At 43.1% G+C, this 15,978-nt stretch overlaps 1 protein-coding gene across 1 annotated transcript in view; it reads right to left on the bottom strand.

Moving 5' to 3' along the window:
- Window positions 1-15,687, bottom strand: part of LOC109514800 (sodium-driven chloride bicarbonate exchanger-like) — a 22,778-nt gene extending 7,091 nt beyond the window's left edge. Inside the window, exons 1-26 of the mRNA XM_019868183.1 lie at window positions 15,306-15,687; window positions 14,044-14,145; window positions 13,165-13,206; window positions 12,022-12,103; window positions 11,419-11,571; window positions 10,931-11,069; window positions 10,204-10,364; window positions 9,900-10,085; window positions 9,671-9,759; window positions 7,881-8,038; window positions 7,714-7,801; window positions 6,834-6,980; window positions 6,623-6,723; window positions 6,320-6,494; window positions 5,872-6,005; window positions 5,536-5,781; window positions 5,279-5,384; window positions 4,842-5,003; window positions 4,431-4,544; window positions 4,193-4,354; window positions 3,682-3,933; window positions 3,342-3,410; window positions 2,214-2,387; window positions 1,851-1,970; window positions 1,703-1,767; window positions 1,187-1,529 (exon numbers count right to left, since the gene is read on the bottom strand). Coding sequence (XP_019723742.1) covers window positions 1,454-1,529; window positions 1,703-1,767; window positions 1,851-1,970; window positions 2,214-2,387; window positions 3,342-3,410; window positions 3,682-3,933; window positions 4,193-4,354; window positions 4,431-4,544; window positions 4,842-5,003; window positions 5,279-5,384; window positions 5,536-5,781; window positions 5,872-6,005; window positions 6,320-6,494; window positions 6,623-6,723; window positions 6,834-6,980; window positions 7,714-7,801; window positions 7,881-8,038; window positions 9,671-9,759; window positions 9,900-10,085; window positions 10,204-10,364; window positions 10,931-11,069; window positions 11,419-11,571; window positions 12,022-12,103; window positions 13,165-13,206; window positions 14,044-14,091 — 3,249 coding nt within the window. The 5' untranslated portion in view covers window positions 14,092-14,145; window positions 15,306-15,687 and the 3' untranslated portion in view covers window positions 1,187-1,453. The remainder of the gene's footprint in view (window positions 1-1,186; window positions 1,530-1,702; window positions 1,768-1,850; window positions 1,971-2,213; window positions 2,388-3,341; window positions 3,411-3,681; window positions 3,934-4,192; window positions 4,355-4,430; window positions 4,545-4,841; window positions 5,004-5,278; window positions 5,385-5,535; window positions 5,782-5,871; window positions 6,006-6,319; window positions 6,495-6,622; window positions 6,724-6,833; window positions 6,981-7,713; window positions 7,802-7,880; window positions 8,039-9,670; window positions 9,760-9,899; window positions 10,086-10,203; window positions 10,365-10,930; window positions 11,070-11,418; window positions 11,572-12,021; window positions 12,104-13,164; window positions 13,207-14,043; window positions 14,146-15,305) is intronic.
- Between the last annotated feature and the right edge of the window lie 291 nt (window positions 15,688-15,978).

Genomic DNA, 15,978 nt, shown 5'->3' with positions numbered 1-15,978 from the left:
GAATGAATGTTATGGTCCTGGCGGCACAGTGCACTAGTGGTTAGCATATCCACCTCACAGTTCTGTACGAAAAGTCATTTTTGCGTTGCAACATCATGTACCAGTATGTTAATTCCACGACGAGTACCACTTTGGTGCTACTTGTGTGACCTTCAACTGGATCCGAGACAAAACTCACAACCATTATGAAATGGGATGAGGTCGTCACGTGATCAGCCACGAACGGCCGGCGGAGCCTGGTGAGTTGGCGTTTCATAAAACTTACCGATGCTTCAATGCTGAATCCTTTCAAAAGTCCACAAAAACCAACAACCATGCACTCAAATGTATCCGGCAAAAATGACACCAAATATTATCGAGTTTTGCTTGTTCAATAGTTTATGGATGGTAACAAGTGCAGACAGCTGACGATCAGTGATTTAAATTGCACAATTGTGACACAAAAGCCGTACAGCAACATGAAACTATACCAAAGGATTATTTACATTCTTCGGGATGAAATTATTGGATCAATGTTGCAAATATATCAAGTAAACAACACAAAATATCATTTAGGGATGAGAAGTTATGACAAGTTACAATCGTGTGCGCACACGGACGGTAACCAATGTCATCACTTTGTTATTGCACGACGGCTTTCTCCCTTTTAATCAATAAATCTGAAGACAACTAGAAGCAAACAACAGAAGCATATTACAAAAGAAATACAAAGTGCTCGATTAATAAGGCCGGCTTGACCTCGACAAAGTGTTAAACATGAGACAATGAGCCTTCCTCACATGGCTTCAGACGGTTATCCAATGACACACGTTACATGTATGATAGGTTTATAATTATAAAAAAAAAAAAAACAACACTGACACAGTAGTAGTTGCCATACTTAGTTTTTCCTTATGACACTTTTGAATGATGTGTGGGGGGCTGGGACTGGCAAAATGTTCACCTGACAGCGTAGGAAATAAGATGCTGAATTAACATGTAAAAAGTGCATTGGAAATTTTGAGGAACTGTACTTCTCATTGTTTTATGTTCACACGTGAACTGGAAGTGGTGAATTTGGGATTTGGGGTGTTAGTATTCATAAATGAAATGTTTTTCCGTGTGTTGGAACACACAAGTTTAATTTTTCAGATGACATACAGCCGAGGAATAACTGAAGCTCGACGCGCCATTCCAAAATGTTCACCTGACAGCGTAGGAAATAAGATGCTTAATTAACATGTAAAAAGTGCATTGGAAATTTTGAAGAACTGTACTTCTCGTTGTTTTATGTTCACACATGAACTGGAAGTGGTGAATTTGGGGTGTTAGTATTCATAAATGAAATGTTTTCCCATGTGTTGGAACACACAAGTTTAAATTTTCAGATGACATACAGTCAAGGAATAACTGAAGCTCGACGCGCCATTCTGAAGCGCTTACCGTAACATGCGTTGATGTCTTTGCAAACGTCCTAGCTTGTGGCGTTCCAAGTGTTGCCAAAAGAACCTTTGGACATCTCGTCCGTGATGTTGATGATGGGTAACCCTCTGCGGAAGACGAGGGATGAAGCGACACGGGGGGTAATCATTAGGGGGGGTGTATCACTACCCAGTAAAAGACAATTCCATACCCGTCTCGATACGTCGAGTGCGATAAGATTCCATAAATCCCGAATAGTTAGACATAAACAGATGACGTGTAACAGGCAGATAATGCTTACTTGCATTCCTCCAAGGGCACCTGCACTGCGCCTTCGTCCTCAGCTAGGATACTCTGCTCTTCCTCCTAAAGATTGAAAGAATAGAACCCGTTTGAGGAGTGAAACAATTCGCATTCGGCGCGCAGGAAAACGAAGCAAATGCCGCAACCTCCTCGGCGTCCTCCAGCTTCTTTTTCTTGCTCTCTGGCATGAGGTCGTCCAACCAGCTCAGCTCTCTCTTTGAGAAGATGAAGTCCAACAGTTTCCTGATGAACACCAGAGCCAGCACCTGAGGGAACAACATAAAGATGCTCAAGATGGCGCTGCGCCGAGGGAAACTGTTAAAATGTTTGACAGGAAGTGCTTAGATGGTGTAGACTGCTTGCTTGCTGCTGAGCTGATCATTTGAATCGGGTGTGTTGGAGGAGGCAAACATCGAAAAGATGCAGGACCAGGGTTTGAGACCTATGCCGATGAACGCGTGACGACATCAGACAAAGATGAGTCAACGTGAGCTGCGTCGAGGGCTCACCATCATGGGGAAGACGATGGCGGCCTTGGAAGTCTTGATGACCCAGAGAAGAATCAAACAGCTGAGCTGGATGAAAGTGAACAGATGCACCTTCCTCAGGGGTACGTGACGCAGGTAGATGAAATCTGGCTGGTGCTTGGCTGGCATGCCGAACAGTGTGAGACGGTCAAAGAACTGGAGAGCACAACAAGCTGTGTGAGGATACGCAACCAGGACAGGTAGCCCACTGGCCAACGAACAACTTATTGACCCATTTAGATGTATACACTGAGCCGACGTTATTGATAAATTTAAAAAAAAAAACAAAGAAGAGGAACAAAATCCTGGAAACTACAGTGAAACTCCTCTATAACGAAACCTACATGGGCGAAAATACCCCCTAGTGTGAAAAAAAATTTCATGCATGAAAGCCATTCCCACTTTTCTGCTCCCCCGACAACCAAAAGTCTCCCTCTTCCGTTACACAAAATCTCACTTTTCTGCTCCCCCTACAACGAAAAGTCCCCCTCTTCCGTTACTCAAAATCTTTTTTCTCTGCTCTTCTAATCCAAACTCAGCATGCCGCAGTGACCTCTACTGCTTTGTTCGGAAACGGCAACAGCAACCACCACAGTGGTTTGCACAGGCGCAGTAGTACAGCCAGTATTTGTTTCAGATGCAGGACGAACGTTGCATTGCTAAAATGGCGACAAAACGGATCTTTGCATACCAAGGAATTAAGAAAAGAAAAGATTAACACTTGAAGACAGGATAAAGGTAATAAAAATGAAAGATGGAGGAAGCAAAATAAAAGACATTATGCAAGTAATTGATGTAAGTGCAAGTAAATGCTGATCGTAAATTTCGCAATTTCTTTCCCTTTTTTTCTTTCTACGCTAGCAATATGAAGTGTCAAATAAGTGTATGCTCATACTTATGCACTATTGGAATAAAAATTTAAAAGTACACAAATACGGTTTTTGTGTGTGTTCGTGTTTACGTCCGAGATAAAAATTTGCTACAGTTTAAAGTCCCCTGTTGTAAAAAATTTCTTGCTGCAAACACGATCTCGTTGTAGAGGAGTTTCACTGTAGCAAGTTCAGAGTGACTAGCGTAGATGTGAAATGTTTGTCAAATTGGTGGCTGTACCTGTATTCCTCGGAGGGACGACGCGCCCATATAGAGAAACACGCCGTACAACACGGGCATGGGAATGAACTGAAGGACATCAAAAACACATTACGAACAGTCAGGGAACACTGCTCGAGGTACACCTACACAATTTGGTTTCATCCAATACAAGAGATGTGCCCCCACCCCAAAAAAATAAAAATCATATTATCATAATTAAAGATGAATGCGTGATATGTTTTGTTTTGTTTTTTTTGTAAATATGAATGTTAGGAATACATACTTCTAAATACTGAAGGTAAGGGAAGTGAAAAATTCTGCCTAACCCATATTATTGTCAAGAAAATGTCTCTGCGACCTTGAGCACGGACGTCATGAAGACAGAGCAGCCCATGAGGACGAAGATCATGAGGCCGGTGAAGCGCTGCTCCCTGATGCCCAGGAACTTGGGCTGCTCGCCGGGTGCTGAGCACCGCGACTCGAGCTTGAGGCTGTTGACGTGCGTGATGGAGAGGACGGTGGCCGCCACGAACCACGGCAGGCCCATCAGCGAGCAGACGCCGAGCATCACCCCCACCATGAACAGATCCAGGTGGTAGCCGCAGCCTTTCTACAAGGCACACGTCAAAAAAAAAAATTCCGAACTCTTAACTGGCTTTTCGCTTCTCTAACTCACACTTTGATTTTAACACAGTATGCGAGAATGCTCAGATTTGTCCCAATTGTCTGCATATGTGCACCACTGCTTCAATTTTCTGCGGATGCGTGCAAGCACCCAATTGTCTGCATATGTGCACCACCGCTTCATTTTTTGCGGATGCGTGCAAGCGAAACACGTAATGTAATCAGCAGCAAAGGTAGCGAAGTACCTTAAGCTTGTGCTCCTTCCTGTTTATGATGACGGCTGTAATCTGCTGGTCCATGAAGATTAGAATGGTGCACAGCAGAGCTGGAAACAGCGTGATGACGACCGTCCACCAGGGGTTTGGCCCCAGTGGGTTGATGAACCAGCCTCGATCATCTCTGGTTGGCTTGAATCGTGAACATCGGTTGGACGTGAGGCAGCGCAAACATCTCGGGTGGTCTGAGTAACCAGCCCTGACTGACCTTAAACACACTTGGAACTTTCAGTTTTGGAGAGGGGATCCCTAAGGAGTAGTCAATCAGGACCATGGTGAAGATGGTGATGAAAACAGCAAAGTCACTAACGATGGACCTCACCTGATCGGAGAATATTTTCACAAACAAGAAAATATATCATACATGTCACTTAGACACATCTTGTACACATATCATAGCTGAAGAGAAGCAAGCACAGGGCTCCCTTGAATTACAACAACTACGATCAGCATAACGGCGAGCTCCATCTGAAATGATGTGTTTCTTTTATTTTGGGGACAACTGGATCGGGTGTTGTAGTACTAGCAAGAATCCACCAGGAAGCATCGTTGCAACATCTCTCATAATGTGTTCAAAGCAATGAAGAATTCATTTTTGACCCTCCATGACGTGTTATACCTTTGTGGGGAAGTAACTGCTGAACCGGAACTCCTTAAGGAAGGACGACATGAGGACGGTGGAAAAGAAGAGAATGACGCACCAGAAGAGAACGTCGGGGACGTAAGGTCCGTTGGGCCCGCAGGCGCTGCCCACGAACTCGCCGCGCTTTTCAATGCAATCCTGCAAAAGGAAATGCAGATCAGGGAGGATGTTATGATTAGCAATGATTTGGAAGCTTCCACGTGCCGGCATGTCCGCGGGAAACGGTATAAAAAAATAAAAAAAAAGACCCTATTTGGTGGTGATTTGCAGTGAATAATCCAATATAATCCTGCCCACATGCCCTTAATCTCCTCTGTTCTCAATCTGGGAGAGCATGCCACTTTAAGGTGGAAAAAAATAGAGATGCGCAATTTGTAACTTCAGCATCTTTTTTTTTTTTTTTTTTTTTGTACCTTGACCTCCAACGCTTCCCAGTAGATCTCAGACACAGTGATGTTATTGAACTCCCAGTACTTCAGGGTGCCGTTGGTGGGGTCAGAAGGCTCAACGCATGAACATCTGTGGACGCACGTAAACATCTGGGCGTCAAAATAATCCCACATCTGTGCCGGATTTCCAAATCCTCCAAGAAGTTTCCCCCATAATGACACTGTTCTTCTGTTCTTTTGTTTGGATGTGAGAGTTTGTGTGAGAGTAGCTGTCCACCTACGAGTACAAGGAGAGCTTGTCCAGGTTGTTGTTCTTGTTAAAGGGATAGTAGTCTCCCAAGTAGACCAGTTTCTCCAAGGCCTCGTAAATGAAGATGATGCAGATGAGCGAGGCGAAGGCTTCCTCCGTAAAACGAGTGATGTAGCACACCAGGGCGCTGGCGTCTGTGGCCACCAGCACGATGCAAAGGAACGCCGTCCACAAGCCGATGCAGGTCCTCAGCGACAGATAGGACAGGCCGTACTCCCTGCCGGCACAAAGGGGCCAAAATCTCATTTTGTGGCTCAGAAGTGAAAAGGCAAACACGGCGTGCGTATTAAGGTGAATCCAAACGTACTTGCAGAATTTGAAGAGTATCTTTTCAAAGACAAGCACTGGCCCAGTGCTGCCCAGAATGGTGAGCGGCTGCCCGGCAAACAAGGAGTAGGCGATTCCCGTCAAAGAGGCACCAAACAGCGACTCAATTGCACTCTTGGGAAAAGAAAAAAGACAGTTTCACGGAAGTTATAAAATACAAACAGTGTTTCCACAATCGCCTTGAAAAGTGAAAGAACAAGTTACCTTATTACTTACATTACAACATATGCCAACAACTCCGTTTAGCATAAAATTGACAACTGGTTTTGCCAATACTTAATTGGAAGTACATGTTTGACAGTGACGTGTCAGAATAACATTTTTTTTAAATCAAACACAAAAGTCGATGAAAGACGTGTGGTCAACTGCCCATCCATAGCGCTGCGTATCATCGTAGTACACAGAGATCAAAATAGCGAGTGCTTTACTATGCGTCCTTCAGTCGCCTCGCCCAGAAGTCCTCCAAAGGTGATGACGGGGGACATGCAGGCACAATAGAGGAACAGGAAAGAGGCCACACACTGCAAACTGAATGCATCCGTGTAGTCGGACAGGTAGTGGGGGGCTTTGCGCTTGATGTCGAGAATGAGACCACCAAACCATCTGGGGAAAAAAAAAAACATGCTGATAATGAAATGCGAGTAAATGTTTCTCGAACGCTGTGATATTTTGAGTCGAAAAAAAAAAGAAAGCTACAATCCAGCAAGATGAGCTGTCCTTGACTGACTTACTTCCCCGTGCGCTGCAGTTCAGGACCTCCGTGGCCTTCATGCTCCTCTTCGTTAGACTCGGCTATGTCGTTCGGGAGATTGGTATTTTTCTTCCTCTTCTCCTGTTCAACAAACACATCCGCTGCGTTCATAGGAGCTCGAAAATGTTTCCAGCTCAACATCCATATTGCTTATTGGAAACAACACCCCCCCCAAAAAAAAAAACACTTACCTGAGAAGGTACATTCTTGGGTGGTTCTATTCTAATGGATGGATCCCACTCTCCTGGGGGCAAGACAGTCACTTGGTCGAGAAATTCGTCAATCCCGGCAATCAGATCATTTCGGTCCTTCGCTTTATATGCGACATCGTGGAAAACCTAAAAAAAATAAAATAAAAATATCCAATGGCGAGAGGTTATGAACTACATGTCATTGTCCTACATTATTATGCTCCAATTTCATTCACTTCTCTCAATCTGTGCTTCCTTTTCGAGAAGACATTGATCACATTACCGATTTCTCACATTAATTATGAAACAGATAAGCATCAATTGGCCACACCGGTAAATCAAGACCAGTGTGTCAATGGACAATGCAGCAGAATGGCGATGAGATGTCAGGCAACAAGTGGGAGTGAGTCGAGTCTCATTTATTTCTTGTCACAGCTCGTCTTGTTAAAACTCATTCACTCCCAAAGACGTCTTTAAACGTCTTTTCAGACTTGGTCCAGAATTGGCTGGTACAGAATGAGTTAAGTGGACAGTACTGCACATGTCATCTGTGATCCTTTATTGACCTCCGCTCCAGTTCATTTACCAAAACGTCTCATGCCCTTATAAATACCCTTTTTTTTTTTTTTTTTTTTTTTTTTTACAACCAGTCAAGAATTAAAGGGTTTCGAGTCCGTCAAAGCCATATTTTCCTCTCTGATGATGGACAACAGCCTAAATCCTAGGCAGAATGGGATGACTAATCCCCAAAAAGCTTGTCATAAAAGCTCTGAGCTGCGCGTCATACTGAGAAATGTTCCATCACTTTGGGAGCTTGTTGAGTTCTGCTCAACTGTGAATTCATGCAAACATGGCGTGCGGATTCCATCGGCTTGCCTACCTCGTCTGTCATGAGCGTAGCGATGGACCTGCCGATCTCATGATACTGAGGGTCTCTTCCAACGGGTCCCAGGAGAATAAACAGAAACCTAACATCCGAGGGAAAAAAAACCCATCGCATTGACTGGAAATCAGATGGGGTTCCGGTGATGTTTTTAAGATGCTAACCTCGTGGCAATGGGGACCTCAGCCAGTCCGCTAAGAAGAACGGCTGGTGAGAGACGCACAAAAGCCACCACGGGCTTGTTGAGAAAGTCCAACTCTCCTATTAACACGTTGCACGCCTCAGCGCCCGGTGGGATCTTCTTCATAAAATGAAGGTCCATCTGAAAAAGGAGCAACAGTCGAGAAAGGCTTGTCCAAAGTCGTCCTACCAAAGGCCAAATTCAGAAAGATTAAAGGGCCACTTTAAATTTCTTCTCCTTTATTTAAAGAACATTGATCCATCGGTGATGGGAAAGATATGCTCAGCAATTATACAAGGTGTCCCACAAGGCACTGTGCACGTCCTCTTCTTTATTTAGCTTGACAGCTTTGTTTGTGCAGTTTTTCGAAGCATATCCTTCCCTTGCCGGTGGCTTGCTAAGTGACATTAGGGCAGTGTTGAATTAAACATGAAATACCCCGGCTTTGTGGTGTCTTGAATTAGATATAGATTGCAAATCATTGCATTCTGCTTTTATTTACGCTTTACACAGCATCCCAACTTCATTGGAATTGGGGTATGCCTTTCAAAACCCAGAATCACACTAAAATGCTCTGATGATGTGGCTTAAAATAGAACATCGTTGAAGATTAGTGACAAATCACACTAAAACGGCGTTCCATATGAGTCTAACATTTTGAGAGTTAATCCTCACGTTGCGCATAAACAGCTATTTTCGACCATCTATCAAGATATGTTCTTTGAGGATGCGTGTACTTAATATCACAAACATGGTTTCTTTCACAAGAGCACCATTAAGATGTTTTTTTTTTTTTTTTTTTTTAATAATCTGCTGTCTAGTTTTCAATGCCTTGGAAATAACAACAAATGTTGGCAGAGTGAAGGTGTTGATTTTTCAGCGAGAATTATGTGGCAGTAACAAGCAGTAACTCGAGTGTTGCTTGTTCCGCTCATAAAGCAGCAAAACAATCTCGAATGTTTTGTAATGCATTGTGGACTATTATGCAAGAAATTTAATGATGAGAAGGATGATTGCTTCATGCAAGGATAAACTTCATGTATAGACAAGCACATTATGACCAAACCCTGACCTAGTGTAAAGGACACACTCATGTACTGTACATTATGTGGATAAGGTTTTAACAGGGATTTTTTTTTTTTTTATCTTTGTCTTTCCTGTGTGGGCTTCTGTTGTGCATTCATTTCCGTCAATGTCTATTTGGTTCTAATCCTAATCCATACTAAATATATATTCCATGCTACCATGGACAAGCCACAAATGCATTAAAATTATAATACGGAAAGTTATAATAATAAACGTGGGGTCCTTGACCTCTCAACGTCCTATTAGAGCAGAATACAGTCATCAGAAGGTGCATGAAAAAAAACAACAACCTTGGGTAGACTCAAAATTTCAAGGTAAAAAACGTAACTAACATTTTCAGTTGCTCAATTCAACTAATAGTTTGATTTTTAGAGTAGCGGTTGTTTGAAGGGTTCTTTTAACTGTAACATCCACGCTAATTTCTGTTAGCCTCTCACATTATACATTCGTTACCTTATTAAAGAGAGTGGACTATTTTTAGGTGAAATTATATGATTTGTTTGACCACTTTGGTGTTTCAATGTTCACTTATATTTTTCGTTTTGTGTGTCAGTTTTACAGTTCATTTCAAGCGAGATGAACTCATTTCCTGTGCTGAAAGCGTGGGCTGATTCCCCACAGTGGGATGCAATGACCCCATGTGCATGACTTTATCATTACAGCGGAACTGTCCTAAGAGTACTGTACCTTGCTCAAGTCCACAGAGCTATTTTCTCTGGTGAGGTCCCCTTTTCCATCTGGACCTGCTAAATGAAACTGGGAAGAGGTCATCTGACCTGGATAAGACAGAAAGAACCGATTAGTCTCCCTGAAAATCGATCTGGATGATGCAGAGAGTCGAATCTCCGGGGAGTGTTTCAATCGACTAATCTGTGGCAGACGGGAAGAGGCGTCAAGAGTCGAGTGTCGTCCTCACCATTCTTGTCCAGGTGGACGTCTGACGTCCGACGGCCCATGTCTGCGAGCGAGCGCACAATGGGCAAGCGATTGGTCAGCTTCTTCTGGCTCTGGTGATGGTGTCGCTTCAACAGCGCTTCACGCACTTTCTTACGGAGCCCCTCGCCCAGTGGCGAGTACAGCTCTTGGTGGTCCAGTACCATATCTACATAAACGAGACAAAGTGAAATCTAAGTTTTTTTCTTTCTATTCCTTTTCCTGATAAATGACAGAGGGTTGACTGCCCGTGTCTTTAACTGTTGGGTATGTGGACCGTACTACACCTGCGATTTCGTCGATGGCGCCGGCCCTCATGTCGAGCAGCACGGTGCCGTTGATGATGCAGCTGCGCAGCTCGAACAGGCTGTGCAGCGACAGCGTGGCCACATAGGGTTTACTCCATCGCTCTCCTCCGTCCTCCACGTCCTCCTCAAACTTCAGCCACCTGCCACGACAGCCGCACAGATAAAAGACGCCGGCAGACGGGGAGGGGAAGCGACGTGCCATCTGCTTGCGGGCCACACATCTCGCTTTGATAGCTCCTTCTCTCACATCGACTCATTTAGCGGAGCAACGTATTGCCTTTTGTCAGGGCTGAGCTGTAAATACAGCATGTCTCCGTTTTGTGGATAAATGCGCAATGGAAAGCAATTTTGAAAAAGGCTTCGTTCCATGTCGTAAAGAGGCCAACTCCTGTCTAATGTAAAAGTAGTGCTTTGGTGTCATCTTCAGGCATCTATATGCAATTGGGTTCGAATCTTGGCCTTGCTGTGTAGAGTTTTCGAGTTCAGTTTCGGCCTGTTACTTCCCAAATTTCAAAAGCAAGCACGCTAGCTTCACCGAAGACTTAAAATTGTCCATCGATAGGAGTATGAGTGTGAAAGGTTTGTCTCCATGTGCCCTGTGATTGGCTGGTGAGCACTCGAGGTCTCGTCCAAAGCCAGCTGGGACAAGGTCGAGCTCTCCCGCGACCATCGGGAGGATAAAGACTACAGAAAATGCCGTCGCTACCTGGCGCTCTCCTTCCATTCAGAATCCTCGCCCGCCCTCACGAAAATCTCGTCCATCTCCGTAAAGAGGTCGTGGGGAATGTGCTCCTCATCCTCGTCTTCCATCCCGAGGAGGAACTGAACTCTCTGGGAGGGAGTGTCTGGGAACACAAATGATGAAAATGACAGTGAGTGGTCAAAGGCCAAACGGGCCTCCCGTGAACATTATATGGACAAAAGTAATGGGACACCAAACCATCAAACCTCTAAGGAGTTAAAATTTAACATGATTTGTTTCTTATTATTTTAATTAAGATCAGTACTATTCTGGCTTAAATTCCATTCAGCTGTCTTAACAAATGTATCTTTTTTAATTCAGTGGCCAAATAAGAATATTAGGATTAGTTGATTATTATTTCTCTTTGAGTAAAGTGAATGAATCTCAATATCGTTTGGCCATAAAGTGCATCTACAAGTGAAATAAAATCGTAACAAAAAAGGGATTCGTACCATAGAAAGGAGACTCTCGCCCCTCCACCAATGGGAGGGCCCGTTCCCTGCTCCTCCGTTTGTGTTTGTTACCATGGTGACGGTGCCTGCGATGGCTACGCTGCCTGGTGCTGCCCAAAGGGACGTGAACCCCAATGTACAGAGTCCTGTGGCCTGGGAACACGTTCCAGCGGGGTTAGAAGGACCATCGAGAGGAATATCCACGTGAGTGTGTGTAAAAGAGTGTGTGCATTTGTCTGTGTGTACGTAGATCCGGCGTTGAGGCGCTTTACAGATATTCATCATGGATGAGCACAGCCTCTTTGTCATACTCCATTAAATGATGTATTCCCGTATTAATGACGGATTTGGGTTCATTCCTGAGCATTTTAATGAAGTGGACTGTTCAAGCTATCAATGTGATGATACAGCATGACGGGAATCTCTTATGCAACCAAATTGAACCAATATCAGATATACGCACCTGCACGTTATAGACACCCTAAATAACTTTATTTATTTTTATTTATTTTTTTTTAATGAAAAGCTTAAAAGTGAGCATTTCAATCATGGTATTATTGTGTTGAATGTAATCAGACTGTGAAGCCAAGTGTTGTGATCTACCTTCAAGATCTTCTGGTTCGAAGTTGGTGCTTTGCTGTGAGCGTGTTCCTCCTCTGTCCACGACAGCTTCAACATCACTCCTCTAATAATCACACACATTCAAGACATGGGAAACAAATAGGGATAACGCTCTGAAAATGTGGTCCTTGAAATTCTTCCCTGCCATGGAAATGAACAGCACAATTGATGTCAAGCATTTCTTAATCATTCTCAGAACTTCTGGGTAAAACCTACCCATACGGATGAGTTCAAGCTACCAAGAAATGGGTTGCCGGGTTATCCGTATAGCCGTGGTGAAAATGAATGAATGTTTACTCAACAATGTGAGGGAAATAAAGAGCGTCATTCCTAATCCAAGTGATCAAGCTCCGTGATCTGTGTAACAGCGGAAATAACTCTGGAAACCCCAAACTCATTGAACAACATCATTTCCTGTCAATCCAATCGAGGCACGAAACTGTCCTAAGCGCATTCTCCTCACCCTTTACTGTACGTTTGTTCATCAATGCAACTTAATACAGAAGGGACTTTTAATCCTTAAAGCCTGCTGCTGGGTGTCAGCAATCCCCACCCTCCTCCTCCCCAGCCATCTTGACCCACCGCTGACTATCGAGGCATTTCCATAATGAACTTTTTTTTTAAAGCTGCGGTCGCCTGGCCGGCTGGACAGTTTAATGTTAATCTGTTTACAAATAAGCACAAGCATAGTGCATAGACAGATTACACTGCCTGTATAAAAATATAGTACACATATTAGCTCCCTAATGAAAATAGCAAGAGGGGTCAGCACCACTAGAACGTAGGACAGTAAAAATGTCCATTATTTATTGATGTATTTATTTATTTATTTTTGTTTCAATTCAATGGACGTCTTGGCCATCTGAGGGGAGTCTAATACACTCCTATACATCGCATGGAGACAGTCACATTCTTCAGTAAGATGCAACATTCGTCGTTCTTTGCAGATGATAAAGAACATATACCTGTGAGTATCGTTGTATTATCTGTCTTTTTCTTTTGCTATACTGGTTTTGTTCAAATATCCATTCCTTGAAGAGTTGTACCACCATGACACCAATGCTCTTCATTAGCTCATTAGCTCTTGCTAAAACAGAACTGGTAAAAGATGACAATTTTACTCACCAAACTTCTACGGCCAACAGATGAGCCAAAGGGGGAGGTGACCTGCAAGACAAATCAATCCAACTGTTAGTTTAAGGCTACATTTTTGCCATATTTTATTTTAGTTTCACATGACAGATTAACTGTAAAATGCTATTTTTAGATGACCTTGTGTTTTGTGGCCAAAGCTCCCCCATACACACACACAAATATACAGCTCCGGAAAAGCGCACAGAAGCTCAGCAGCCAAAAAGCCAGGCGCTTAAAACCTTGGGCTAAATGGGGGGGTGAAAAGCTGCTTGGATGTAAATGGCAAAGAGCTGATGACAACAAATCTCCATCCAAATGATCAAACAGGACTGACCGAGAGTTCATGAACTAGATGGACCCACAGGGGACTTAAATATGAATTTATGCAACCTGTATGTCAGTGCATAAAGTTGAATGTTGCAATTTTACTTTCTTAATCATTGCTCAGGAGAATTTCTAACTGGCCAGTGGGGGAGGGGGGGGGCTGGCTCGGAAATTAGTCTCAAGAAATCAGTATGAAAATTATGAGACAAGTTTCTTGCATAACAATTTTGAAAATGAATCATAGTTCTGTATTGAATATAAAATACCTGTTATAAAAAACAGCACCATCTGGTGGGGAACTAACTACTGTATATGTGCTGCTAACAAAGGAATACTTTATTTGGGATTAAATATTTTTTAAAATGAAAACAATAATAGAGCAAATGTAATAAAAATGGTCTCACAATAAAGCTTTATTTCCCCAACTCGAATTAGATCGCACAAAATAAACCCATGAGTTTCCCATTCCTTTTCTCCATCTTTGGTTACAAATTGTGCTGTGACGTCCTGATAGTTTCCATGAAAAAGATAAAAAGGAATGCTTACAGCGGGTAACAGAGGCTCCATGTGTACGCCCTGGTCCTCCGTGTCCATGCTGCAGTGTCGTGGGTGGCGATGGAGATGACGATGAGGATGAAGATGATGATGCTGAGCCCAGCCGGCGTGTAATCCAGTGAATGGAGGGGTAGCAAGCAAGAGAGAAAGTCCAAGGCGGTCACATGGTCATGTTGACCAGTTAGTTACTCCTTTCATTCCTGCGCATCTGCAGTTTCAAAAATCAGCTCGAAATGCCCGATTATTTTAATCCAAGTCAAGTTTTTAGACTCCCAGTAATGATTCCAGATTCATTAGCATTTCAACAAAATTTCCCACAACCAGAACATAAGTAATTTGAGTCCCAGAGAACTGGAGTGGGCTAATTTCATTTTTGTCAATTTTCGGGAAAGTGATTTAAAATGTTATGGCTGTGATACATCTGAGGGATTTATATCCAGGTGATTTATATTGCAATGGTTATTTATTCCTTGTACTTGGGCTTATAAAACCATTTTGATTTTTGCCAAACTTTAAGAATTTGAAGACGTACATGATCTTCACTTTCATAGGCTGGATCCTCTGGGAGGGGTAAAGGGTGGGAGCGGCGGGGCAGATTTGGAGGGTGGGGGGGTAAAGTTTTGTGAAATAGTAGTTTAAGTCCAAATTTGGGGTTTTCGTAAGGGTTCGTAAAAGGTGGCAAAGGTTGCAGACAGTTTTTTTTTCTTCTCGCAAAGAAATTTTTAAAATGTTCAAACTATCTTCGGGCAATAGCAATTTAACATTCAAAATCTTCTATTAATCCCTGAAACTCACTTTCCGGGATGTTTTGCAGGAGGTGAAAGCTAGTTTCTCTGGAGTTTTGCACTGACAAATCAGGAAGAGTGCTGACTGCAATAAAGGACTGCCCCCTATATGTCATAATTGTAACCAAACCTTCATTTCAACCAGTACTCATGTAAAAGATATGCCTTTGCTCCATTTTATTTGAAAATGACAAAAGCGGAAGTAGCCCATGCTACATAGAAGTCTCAAACGGAACCTTTTTTAAAGTAACATTCGAACACAGCTGTTAACCACTGTAAACACAGATTTTAATCCAGGCTTCTCAAGTGTGAAACAGTCAAGCTAGCCACTCATCTATTGTGACCATGAGAAATCCAAATAGGGTTTTAAAAAAATGCCCTAGTCCTCAAATGCTGCAAATGCAGTATTGCTGCAAATATATTGGATCGGAACGACTGTGTAAGACATTTACCTGACCCAGAACTGACCTGTTATTGGTGCTCCGTGCCACAGAAGACCAGCAACATTGGTGCAACTGTCGCCATCTGCTGTTTGATCATGGGAACTTCTGCTCCATTGATTGCCGCTTCCCTCAATCTTGTACACATACACAGAAGCCACCGAGTATCACTCTGACATCAAAATAGCAACTAAATCCACATTGAAACCAGTTCTAACACACTGCTTGCAATTACATGAGCAGTTGAAGCATCTCTTATCAGAGAAAAGCCAGCTCCGCACACTGCGAGAACACACAAAGTATTTAAAAGTTAACATTACAAACTCTCCTGAGGCACAGAAAAACTGTTCGGGAACAAAAACGCTGCACAGCAGAAGTCAAGTCAAAGTGTCATTTACAATGATGTGTTCAATATACCCCCACGAGTCTAAACACCGATTTCTGTGTTTGTGTTTAATTCTGCAAAATAATCGACCCATTTTTATATATCCATCTCAGGGGGGCTGCCATTTTCTGCTGTACGGTCACCTGCTGTCAACGGAAAGTGACGTCAAAGTTCAACGGCTCGCTTTCCGAATGTCACGTGACCAGAACCAGAAAACGGGCTCGCCGTTATGTTCTCTTTTTTTTTTTTTTTAATCATCTTTAACTCGCCGTTATGTTCGTATAATGAGCACGTTGGTCTTGTGACGTCAGTTTCT

Source organism: Hippocampus comes, unplaced genomic scaffold (assembly GCF_001891065.2).
Source record: "Hippocampus comes isolate QL1 unplaced genomic scaffold, H_comes_QL1_v1.1 scaffold133, whole genome shotgun sequence".
Lineage (NCBI taxonomy): Eukaryota > Metazoa > Chordata > Actinopteri > Syngnathiformes > Syngnathidae > Hippocampus > Hippocampus comes.
Note: the sequence above shows the minus strand (reverse complement) of the source record. Positions and strands in the feature narration are given on the sequence as shown.